Raw genomic sequence first — 12,814 nt, 5'->3', positions numbered from 1 at the left:
ATTTAACTTTTACATGCTTTGAAACAGTGTTGAATCACTGAGCTGGCTGATGTTTAAGTCTTTGTCAGTTTCACTGCTGCTGATCTGTTGTTAGTGAGGCATACTTTTTTTCCCTTCATATTTCCAAACTAATTCTTATTCCAACTTGTCTGTGCATAAGTCATAATGGCTCTCTAAATGTGCATAGATTAGTTTCCAAACCCCTTCTACTATTTGGGAGAAAAAAAAAAAAGTGAAAAATAATTCTAATTTGCCATTTCTATAGTATTTTCCTTTCAGTTTGGAAGTTCTCCAAAGCCTTACTTTCTTTTCTTAACTGTCTGATCACAGAACTGTATCCCAATTGCATATTCTTATTAAAAGCTGTGAAGGTGAGGAGAAATCAGACTATAAGGGTATAGACAGAAGTGACTATTTTTTACCAGATCTGGACACAGAAAGTAGTCTATAGCTATGGGCAAACACAAGTGCACAGCTATGAGCGCTCCAAAAATGGCTAAATTGGGTGAAAAATCTTACCCCTCATTGCATGATGTATCAGATAAAGACATTTCAAAATGTAGCATCTTTTGTAATTTATGTCTGTGGAGCTCCCACTTGTCACCATTTTCAGAATAGGAGGGGAAAAAGGGAGAGGAGGGAGTTCAGTCTGTGGGGTTTATCAGCCCCCTGGAGGGTGGGGCAGATGTATTTGGAGCCCCTCCACAAGGTGTAGGAAAAGCTCCAATTCACCCACTGCACCCTTCAGAAGAAGGTGGGGAGCCCCAAGAACAAGCTCCCTGTTGCCTTTCCCCTCTCCCATTCTGAAAACAGGGACCTCTTGCACAGAACTATGGCTGTTGCTATGGGAAGCTGGCTGCAGGCTCCTAACCCACAGCTAGATTCCCCACCCCCGGAACCAACAGTGAACTTCTGTTTGATCCGGGGTAACACTAACACAGAATGCCTTGCAGAAAACGTTCTGAGTTACAGCTGGGAGTTGCACTTCTGTCTACACCCTATGAATCATGTCTTTGACTGAAACACTGAGGTCTAATCACTTAACTATATTCCAAAACTGCCAGAAAATGGAAGAAAAGCAGTGAACTTAAGGGCAGAGGCCAGGGAAGGGCAGATTGGTAAAGGGAGAGGCATTCTGACAGCCAGTAGATCAACAAAAACTAATGAAGGACTTACGTGGCTTGTCTATACCATAGCAGCCATGAGTCCTAGGGAGGATGAGGACAACAATGCTCCACACTCTCATGGCTGCAGGTACACTCCAGATCCAGAAATAAGTCAATGAGGCACTCTGAACTGGTACCTGTAAACCTAGCCAGTCTCATCTCCATCAGGCCCAAGAATAGCATCACTGATGAGCTCCTGGGTTTTGAATGCTGTAGCAAATATGGGAGGGCAAAGCATGCTCACCTTATCCTAGACAGGGCTGCTGCCATGGTATAGATAGCTATGCTTCACTGGCCCTTAAGAATCTATCTTTCTAACCTAGGAACAGGAGAAGAACTGACCAGGAGGCCACAGAGGAAGTCAGGTAAGCTAGATGTGTGGAAATGTTTTGATAGTACAGCCAGCCCCACAAACCTCAAAATTATGTGCCAGCCCTCCACTGACCCCCGCCCCCAAAAAAATAAATCTGTTTTGTTTGTTTTTTTATATAATAAAATTATGGGCTCTTTTTATATAATTTCTTCAGCCTGAACCTTAAGTGCATTTGGTTAGGTCATAGACTCAAGATTTTCTCTAAAACTATTTGTTACAGGTTTGTTTTGATTTTTCAAAATGAAAAAAACAAAACAAAAACAGAAAAATGTATGCATCATCTTTTGGTGCTGGCAACTGGGGACTTTAAGAAAAGACACCAGGGACTCTCAGCAATATTGTAACAGCTAGCAACCCAGAGCAAAGCAGAAAGAGTTGGAGATGTGGAACCTTTACTACCAGAAGTCTGACCCCTCCCCACCCTCCGCCATCCCCTCTCTCATACACACACACCCCCCTACCCTACAAGGGATGGTTGTTTGAGGAAATTGAAACAGGAAAGGTTTATCTTGTGAATCATATGTAGGTGCTAGCGTACTTAAAACTGCTAATATTGGAGTTGCATCCCTACAACAATCAAGTAGCTCATCAGGGTGCCATGGCACCCTGGTTGAGAAGCACAGAACTTAATGACAGAAATCGCCTATTAGATCATTTAGTCTAACTTCCTGACACTGAAAAATGAAGTTCTCAAAGTGCTATATATATTATAATACATGCTGGGATCACTTGAATCATTTTTTAATTTCCAGCATGCCTGGGGTAAACAGAGAATCTGTTTTATGCTGCAGAAGAAAAAACTCAAGTGGAAGACATAGCATTAGAATGGATTCTGTAGTAACTGTTCATCCTTCAGTGTAACTTAGATCTACCATGTAAAACCATCAGTAGCACTATAGAAGACATGTTAGAAATAAAGGGATATGTGTGCATCAGTTTTTAACACAAGGTATTCTTTGGGGAAGGGAAAAAGTAAAAGGCACTAAATTTTCAGAACTGAATTGATTTTAGTTTTGTGTTATGCTCCACTGCAGAGAATCCTTAGGGACAAGCTCCATCTTTTTTCCTTCACTTTGAAAGTTTTGTAGTTTGCAAGCAGAAACTTGTAGAAAGAATTACAATCAGAACTAGAAAGACTTCTTTCATCTGAAGCACATTTATAAGACCACTTATAATTACTAATTTACAATTAATAATTTGGAAAATGGGGGGAGGAAGGAAGCAATACATTTATTATCTCAAGCATCTACAGTGGCAAGCAAACTGAGGCTTTGTCTAAGAAGGGAATTTATTCTAGCTTAGCCATATGCATTGTTGTACATCTTCTCAGTAAATTGAGATTGAAACCTAGACAAATTGGAGGATTGGGCCAAAAGAAATCTCATGAGATTCAATAAGGACAAATGCAAAGTCCTGCACTTAGGATAGAACAATCCCATGCTGTGTACAGGCTGGGGGTTGACTGGCTGGGCAGCAGCTCTGCAAAAAAGGAACTGGGGGGTTACAATGGACAATAAGGTAAATATGAGCCAGTGTGCCCTTGTGAAGAAGGCTAATGGCATACTGGGCTGCATTAGTAGGAGTGCTGCCAGGGAAGTGATTATTCCCCTCTGTTCAGCACTGGCAAGGCCACAACTGGAATACTGTGTCTAGTTCTGCCCCCGCCTCCCGCCACTACAGAAAGGATGCAGACACATTGGAGAGTCCAGCAGAGGGCAATGAAAATAGGGGGCTGGGGCACATTGCTTCTGACTAGAAGCTGAGGGAACTGGGCTTATTTAGTCTAGAGAAGAGAAGACTGAGGGGGGATTTAATAGCAGCCTTCAACTACCTGAAGGGGGGTTACAGAGGATGGAGCCAGACTGTTCTCAGTGGTGGCAGATGACAGAACAAGGAGTGATGGTCTTAAGTTGCAGCAAGGGAAGTTTAGGTTAGATATTAGGAAAAACTCTCACTAGGAGGGTAGTACAAGAGTAGAACAGGTTACCCAGAGGGGTTCTGGAATCTCCATCCTTGGAGGTTTTTAAAGACTTGGTTAGACAAAGTCGTGGCTGGGATGATATAGTTGGCGATGGTCCTGTTTGAGCAAGGGGTTGGACTGGATGGCCTCCTGAGGTCCCTGCCAATTTTCCATGATTTTGTGTAACTTGATTATTTGCACACGACTTGATATAAGCTACATACCAAGATTACAGTTCTACCAAAATAACTGCTGCTCTCCCTGTAGAACTTAACAACATAAAAGCATTCAATTCACTCTCTCACAGGGGAAACATGCCCCATCCACAGAAAAGGTCTTCCACATTGACACCTGGAAGACTTCGCCCTGCGTAACAGTTTCTCATCAGAATGAATGCCTGTAAGCTCCACACTCCACAATCGAGAGGAGTTCAGCAGCAACGGCCCCTACACCTCCCCTAGACTAAAGGGACCCTTGTCTAGGAGAGGTGCAGGGGCATTTTGCCCTAGCTTGACTCCACCCAGTCACAGGACGAGTCAAGCTGCTGCTGCCCCACTAAACCTTCTGGAGATGGGAGGGACCCTGGTGGGGAAGGCATAGGGAGCATTTCCTCATCATTCTTCTCCTCTCAGGGACCAGAAGTAGAACAACTGTCCTCTGGCACCTTTCCCCAAAACTAAGGTGACCATGGTTTGGGGAAGCCACAGAGACCAAGGTAGAGGGAGCATCTGCACACTGGAATGCCTGTATGCTCCCTCTCTTAAGAAGATTTCTACTACTACAGATTTTCCGGAAATTTACAGCGACAGCAATAAACACCTGTCCATGGCCATAGGGAAGAACTTAAAGCAGCTTTGTCTGTTTACAAGAGTTTGCACTGGTGAAGCTGGACTGCTGTCTAGATGTCGACATCTGAGAGTCTCCAGTGCAGACAAGGTCTACAGTACAGCACTCTAGAAGTGGGAGTTTGCCTTGCTGTTGACCTCTGCTCCAAAAAAACAAAGAGCCGAAGACAAACAAACAAAAAGCCCACCCACAACCATTCCATAATCATAGACAGACACTGACAATGGATGTACCCAGATTTCAAAACCTGGCAGCTTACTCCAGACTTTCATGAAACCATATTATATATTGTAAGCTTCCTTCCCTGCACCAGGAGATAGCTATTATTGTAGCAAATCTAAGCATTGGATTTGAAATATCAAGTCTCACCAGAAGTGTTAGTTGAAATCTCAAAGTTAATACAATCCTGTATTTCCTCAGAGATAATGTTTTATGCCATCTGTGTGCAGGGAATGAAGGTTATTTTGCAGGGATGTGAAAGCACCTGAGAAATATCAGGGTGTTTCTAAATAAATAATGTTTGCCAAGATGCTCTTAGTTTTTAGTTTCTCTACCACTACTTTACAGTATCCTATGAACTGCCTGGCTGGCTGGCTACTGGCTTTCCAGCCCCAAAATGGCAACATTCTCTCTCTATGAATAAAGTGGGTTTGATTTTTTTAAAGGCAAAAGGTTATATATACACACAGGTAAAGATTTGCAAGTTGTTTTACATATGCCAATTGGAAGTGACCTAGTATTCTCTGTGAACTTGGTTCGTAACTTATAGACTTTTTTCTTTTAAATATGATTCCTAGCTGTCTACCGTCTCTGTTCTTTATACAGAGTTCAACAAAGGGCTCTGTGAAGCCAAGAGAGTCAAGCAGGTAAATCAATTACATAATTTGGTACATCTACTGATGTGACCAATTTATCTACACAACTCGCAGGACTTTATCAACATGTGTGAGGTGCATGTGTGTAGCAGAAAGAGCATCTGTACATTCCTTGTGTATATGTTACACTTAGATTGTTCTAACTAGGATTAGATTGACCTAAATGCCAAACTGCACACAAGGTCAGGAGGTTAGAATCAGGCAAAAAATGGCCACCCAATGCAATTTAGTTCATTTATATGCAAATCTTACACTTCTATTGACCTATAGGATTAGGTCAATCCAAATTCCAATCCGTACAGATGTTCAAGGTTAGACTGGGCAAAAAATGGCTGGCCTGATCCAACTTCAGTTCACCTAGGAGGTGCAATACATAGATCAAGCTAGCCTGCGCCTGGTCCAACGTGAATCATAGAAAGTTAGGTTTGGAAGGGACCTCAGGAGGTTTGCTAGTCCAACCCCCTGCTCATAGCAGGACCATCCCCAAACTAGATCACCCCAGCCAAAGCTTTGTCTCGCCAGGTTTTGAAAGCCTCCAAGGATGGAGCTTCCACCACCTCTCTGGGTAACCTGTTCCAGTGTTTTACTACCCCCCCAGTGAGAAAATTCTTCCTAATATCAAACCTAAACTTTCCTTGCTGCAGCTTGAGATCATTGCTCCTTGTTCTGTCATCTGCCACCACTGAGAGCAGTCTAGCTCCATCCTCTTTCAAAGCCCCCTTCAGGTAATTGAAGGCTGCTATTAAGTCCCCTCTCTGTCTCCTCTTCTCTAGACTAAATAAGCCCAGTTCTTTCAGTCTTTCCTCCTAAGTCATGTCCCCCAGCCCCTCACGGTTTTGTTGCCCTCTGCTGGACTCCCTCTGATTTGTCTACATCCTTTCTGTATTGGGGAGGCCCAAAGCTGAACACAGTACTCCAGACGTGGGCTCACCAGTGCCGAATAGAGGAGAATAATCACTTCCCTTGATCTACTGGCAACACACCAACCAATGCAGCCCAGTATGCCATTAGCCTTCTTGGCAACAAAGGTATGCTGGTGGCTCATTCACCTTATTGTCCACCATAACCCTCAGGTCCTTTTCTGCAGAGATGCTGGCCAGCCAGTCAGCCTGTACCAGTACATGGGATTGTTCTGTCCTAAGTGCAGGACTTTGCACTTGTCCTTGTTAAACCTCACGAAATTTCTTTTGGCCCAATCCTCCAGTTTCTCTAGGTCACTCTGAATCCTAGACCTACCCTACAGGCTATCTATTACTCCCCTCAGTTTTGGCTGTCATCTGTAAGCTTGCTGAGGATGCACTCGATGCCATCTTCCAGGTCATTGATGAACCAGCAACCACCCCCCACAGCTATAGACTTTCCAGATCTGCCACACACCTCAAACCCATTCGCCCTACCTACCCATCCCAACTTAAATCATGGTTCCTGACATGACGCCCAGCACCAGCAAATGTGTGTACACATCAGACCTGATCTATAAGTTACACTGCTTAAGGTGAGCCTCATAATTGCATATCAGGTCCTGGGAACATGTATATGTTCACAGTGCAGCCCCAGAGCTGGGAAAGCCCAACAACTCACTCCAGACCTGGGGCTACACTTTCCTTTCCCTACCCCCACCCCCTGGGCCATGTTTTGCCCTCCAACCTACTTGTCCCTGGACAGAATGTCTGTATAGCCAGCACCTGATCTGCGATCACACTGCTTAAATTAAACCACATAATTGTACATTGGATCCCAAAAACATCTGTATGTGGCCACACCTATATCCGCTACTCAAACAGTCATTAGAAAAATGAAATTGAATCCATTTTGGTATTCTCATGGATTATTGTTCAGTAATTATTGGAAACAGCATACTTACTATAAACTTGTAAAGGCTGCCCCTTCTCCTTCAAGTGGTTATAATCTGATATTGCTACTACAGACAGAAGTTATTCTCTTGGTATGCAAATTAGTTGGCAGTGATCTATGCCGGAAGTCTTGTGTCCACATTAGGCTAAGATTTCAAAACATTCCCGGAAGAAAACAAAAACAGACAAACAAACAAAAAAACCAAAAAAACCCCACATTTACAGGGCATCTTCCATTTACTCTTCATTTAAAGTTCCAGCTGTTCTGTGACTTCAAACTAGGAATTTATACACCAATTTAAAGAGAACCATTTAGGTTCTGTTTTTGCAAACTCTTAGAAGCAATGTACATAAGAGATAATTTTGATATTTATGCATCTTAGTACAAAATATCCTAAAGCCAGATTCGAAGCCCACTGAATTCAAAGGAAAAAAAGTGTGCCTAGAGAATTGAATAGGCCTTCAAAAACAAAAGGAAACTTTCTAACTAATCAAAGAAACCATCTATCAAAGATGATTTTTACTTAGAATAACATACTTAAGTCAAGAGGAGATAAATTACCTAGGCCATGCAGAAAATAAAAGCAAACGGAAATTTAGTAAGTTTAATGCTGTAAATTTCCTTTCCAAAAGAGCAGTTAAATATTTAAGGGCATAACTTCTTTGGTTTTCATGCTTAATTTCCATTGCATTAAGAAGAGATTCGCTACATCCTTCTAGAGGAGTCTATGCCCCTTAGGTAGGTACAGCATATTTTACTTTTAAAAAAAATCAGTGACAAATTATTTCATTCTTATTTTAATTCTGCTTTCAGCCCTGTATTGGATACAGGTCAAGATAAACTGGAGCAAGTGTGAAAAATGCTGCGAGGAACCAGAATCCAGCAGAATAATAAACTATAGTTTCTAGATAATAAAACCCTATTCAATAAGATCAGAACATCATTTTCTTGTCTCAGAATGCTTGAAGGCAGAAAACTCTAAACTGAAAATGAGGAATTTATATCATCATTCCTACTTACAATTAATCATAATTTATATCAGTATCTAATGTCAAAATTAATCTTTTAAAATAAGGCATAGCAATAAAGCTGGAAGCACAATAGTAGAACTTAAGTTTGAAAGAGATGTACACGTGATTAGTCCAGTTATGCTCTCACAAACTAGGGCATAAGGAAAGTCTCCTAATCAAGCTGCACCCTGAATTTCTGGAATTTTCTGCTAGTTCTTAGAAAACTAGAATCCCATCCTATGAGAAAGGTCCAATTGGTTTTGATAAAAGTTGCATCGGATCAGGCCCTGAATTAACACTTCCCATTTCACATTTTAGAACATCTGAAGAAATATCCCTCCAATTTCTTTTCAGATGCATAACTGCATAGGGGATCTTTCCTCCCATATGCAAACGCGGGCTCAAGGATACAACTGTGGTTAGAGTTAAAGGAGTTGCCTATGTAATTAACAAGGATGCCGTCTGGATGAAGGTCATAAGAGACAGCAGAACCAAGTCAAGGGCTAATGGAAAAGGTACATTGTTAGACATGATCCAGAGAAGGAAAAAATAAATAAATAAATAAACATATGAAGTAAGCCAACTAAATGGCCAACAAGAACCTTCTGCCCAGGTTATGTTCTTGCATTGAGGTGCCGAACATAGTCCCTATAAATCACTGAGCAGCCAAGCATGAAAGACTAGGTTTTGTGAGAACCACATAATCCATGTCTGCCGATTACAATAGCCTCTATTACCACTTTCTCATACCGTTAGATCTTTGATACATTTGGTAAAGCAATACTCAAGCACAGCGGTATCTTGAAACAATGGAAGTGCTTGACATACACTGCATTTACCTGGGGACAGCTCCGAGTACATCCTACTTACTCTCTTCTTTCATATAACCCGAGTGCTCTGCTCAGTCCACTTCCTTTCCCTTCAGCCAGAGTCATAACTCACCAGGTTGCAGATAACAGCAGATATAGTAGTTGGCTCCTGTTATTACCACTATCCACTTTTCTCTAGAAAGCTCTCTGCAGGTGCACCTCATTCTTTTTCTATTCACTTTCATTAACAGGATTAGGCCCATGCTGAACAAATTCTAAATGCGCAGTGCCCCTACTAAACTATTCAACAGCCTGCACTGAAATGTTAGTATGTTGAAAGCAGAATTGAGATGACTCAGGTTCCAGGATATTAGGATATCAGGAATCAAGCATTTTCTTGATTACAGCAAATTTACCACACTACAGCAATGAAAAAGGACCTTAAAGTAAGAGTAAGTTGTATTTACAGCCATTTCATGGTGTTTTTACTTAGTCGTAAAGGACAGCCTTAGAATTAATAAAAATTGAAGCCTTAAATGTTTTTATAATAAACTCGCACACTCATAATCCCCAACATGGAAAATGTAAACAGGAGTTTTAGAAAAGAATTTAAAGACTCAGATGACACAGAAGTGCTAGAAATTGTTCTTCGGTGAAAGTCAAAGTCAGAAGTGAAGAAAGCAATAGCAATTGAGTTAAATTTCAGAGTTTTCAAAATATCTTTAAAAAGCAAAGCTTCACCCCAACCAATACCCATCTGGCCACCTTCAACTAAATAGCAATTCTCACTGATGGTACAGTTAAAGCAAAATTTAATTCAACAGCTAATTTTCTTTGTATTTTGTATAAAATACTGCAAAGAAGCTTGTGAATATATTGTTCAGGATAGCTTTTATCTTTTTTCTTAACAAGTGTGCACTTTTCTACTTATGCTTATCTGTTTTATACATATACATACACATGCACACCAGATAAGCTAGAGCTGGCAAGATTCAACCACACTATTCAGGAGCACCAAATTGCCCGTTACGTTTGTTTTTTTCCCCCGGCACTCTTCATATCACAGCACTCTCACTCCATAGTGCTGCAGAGCTCCCTCTTCCATCTTCCCTTTGGATGCTCTCTCTCACTCAGCACCTCTGCCCCTTGGAAAGTTCTTTCGCACTTGGCTCCTCTGCTCCTTGGATACTCCCTTGTCCTCAGCTCTCAAGTTGTATTCTTGTCTTCACAGGTCAACTCTCTATAGCTAATGCTACTTCCAGATTGAAATAATATCACAACAGGGAGCCCTCTGCATGCCACAACAGTATTACTCACAAATACTATTATTCTCCATCCATGAAAACTGGAAAATGATACTACTCTGAACGTGAAACTGAGCCATCTCTTCATTAAAGTGCAGAGCATAAGGTTACAGCTGTACATAAACCCAAAAACCCTAATGCTTCTTTCAACTCTGAAAGCATCTAATACTGCATGTTCATGTGTTGCTGCTACATTCCTTCTGGAAATGAAAACACCCAGCATCTTCTTCAGTCTGTATGAGCGTGTTCCTTGGGCTTCGACTTTCAAAATTAAAAAAGGGTCATGAACCTCATCTTATACTAATTTTATATCCACATAACTTTATTATATTCAGAGTAATTACTCACATCCGCTAATGTAAATGAAGAGGAAAAAAAGCCACATTAAATATGATGTGATAACTTGACTGTCTGCAAGAAGGCTACTCTACTGTGCTTACTCACAACTGTAGCTGTTTTGTTAGTACCACTGAACAGTTTCAATAAGTAGTACCCACCAAAATAATGACGTGGAATAATTACTACTCATGCAGTATCAAGACTAAATAGTAAGCCTCATTCTCCTCTCTCTCATGGCAGGTTTGTGCCAGTGTGATTTAATGCCTACAGCTGCATTTCTTGACTTAGAACAGAGTAAGGTCAGAATCAAGCTCTAGTGGTAGAATGCCAAGATGCAATGAATATAGGAACTTTTAGGCAATGCATATAAAAAGGAAAAATACTTCTAAACAGTAAGAATTATTGTAATTCTCTCCCAAGGAAACTAGTGGGACCCCTGTTGCTTGGAACATAAAGCCAGATTGGACAACATTCCCCAAATCATTTTGAATGACTAAACTTGAGGATGATAGTGGGGGTGATGAAATGATCTTGAGCTCATGAAAGCTTATACTATACGATTTAATTAGTCTGAGGTGCAAGTCTTCCCTGCTTTCTGTCTGACTTCAGACTAACACTACTACCTACCTCTCTCCAAAACTGCCTCTATGACAGGAAGGTGGATAAGATGATCCAGCAGTGTTTCCCTACCTCAGTTCTGTTTGTTTAGTCTTCAAATGATGCAGTGATAAACTAAAATTAACCTCTAAAGCTGCCTTTTACAGCATCCCACTACAGAAGGTAGCAGTCAAAGCTGTGAAAATACAAATGCTGAGGTTATCAACAATAGTAATGCTAAATATCTAAAAATACTGTACTGAGCTACTTCAGAATGGTTTAACTATATTGGATATAGTGCTCTAATTATAGCACCTGTATTACTACAGTATCAAATAATTTACTTAATTTTATAATAATACAAGACAGGTCACCCGAGAGGTCTTCTATTAAATTCAGCATTGCAGAATCACATTCCTTCTAGAGAGGGAAAACTGCTTAGTGAAATTATACAGCTGTGTTGCATTATTAATTTTCCATATTAAAACAACTGGTTTACCTCTATCTACTTAGTCCAAGTCATCCTGAACAAAGAGCATGTTAAAACGTTTCACACACCAATGCCTTGATTGCACATGGACTGGAGATTAAACAAATAGATACATTTGTTTAATCCAGAGGTGAATAATAGAATATAGAAAGGCATAGTGACTGCCTTATCATTCAGCAGATATAAATCAGATTACATATTAACATGCTACCTGTTGCAACTCAAAATCAATACCTTCACCTGCCAAAACAATCTCTGCCTCTTGAAGCCAAAAAACACATTCACCTGCAACTGGAACCCAAGTGAAATGTTCCCATCATGATGCATGTATTTATGGGAGCTCAACAGTTTTGTGGTAAAATAAGTGTAATTCCTCTACTGTGCACAAAACAACCTAACCCAGACTTGCCTGGGGCAATAATTTCAGAGTCTTTGAAAAGGATGTTGTTGTATGTAACATGCACTGTTCAGCAATTCATGAACCCTCAGCATCCAACATGCTGACTCGAGTACTCATACACGGATGATTTCAAAGAGCTTTTTTAAAAGACTAACATCTCTGAGCGGAGTAGTAGAACAGGTGCAGACCTATAACGCCAGCTATTTTAAAGTGGGAAAACTGAACAACTTTTCCCTGTTTTTAATAGAGAGAGGGAAAAAAAAAAAAATCCAAAGGGGAAAAGTAGTTCATGCCTCCTCTTTGAGAAAAGATGGGAGTGCCAGGCAGGCACAATAAAAATGCAGGGGGATATATAAATGTTTTATTTAAAAAAAAAAAAAAAAAAATCATATTCACTAGTTAAGCCCCACCTGCTTTATAATTACAACTCTTTTCTAATTAAAAACCCCCTATCCTTTAAAAGCCCCATAGGAGCCCTTTTCTGCACAGATTTGGGAAGGGGTGCTCAGCAATCAGGGCCAGCCGCGTCCGTTCAAGCGCTGCTCACGGAGACGGAAGGAGCCTCACTCCCTCCAGCCCTTGACGCGATGGGCAGAGGAGGAATGAGGAGGAGGCAGCCGGGGCTCCCATTTTTGTCCCCCCGGCCCCGGCGGGGGTCTCGGCACTTGGTTGCTCCTGGTTGAAACGGCTTCAGATTAAGACGCGAATGCAAATAAAGGCCAAACGGCGGGGGGGTGGGGGGCGCGGCGGAGATGCCCTTGTCCGGGCGGAGCTGGGCAGCGCAGGGACTC

General features: G+C 41.3%; 1 protein-coding gene across 1 annotated transcript in view; it reads right to left on the bottom strand.

Annotated features, from left to right (window-relative positions):
- The window catches only part of GUCY1A2 (guanylate cyclase 1 soluble subunit alpha 2), a 260,844-nt gene that overhangs the window by 247,720 nt on the left and 310 nt on the right, over window positions 1-12,814 (bottom strand). The window contains exon 2 of the mRNA XM_019528531.1: window positions 10,546-10,550. Coding sequence (XP_019384076.1) covers window positions 10,546-10,550 — 5 coding nt within the window. The remainder of the gene's footprint in view (window positions 1-10,545; window positions 10,551-12,814) is intronic.

Source organism: Crocodylus porosus, unplaced genomic scaffold, assembly GCF_001723895.1.
Source record: "Crocodylus porosus isolate Cpor-Errol unplaced genomic scaffold, CroPor_comp1, whole genome shotgun sequence".
Taxonomy (NCBI): Eukaryota; Metazoa; Chordata; order Crocodylia; family Crocodylidae; genus Crocodylus; species Crocodylus porosus.
This window is presented reverse-complemented; position numbering and strand designations above follow the sequence as displayed.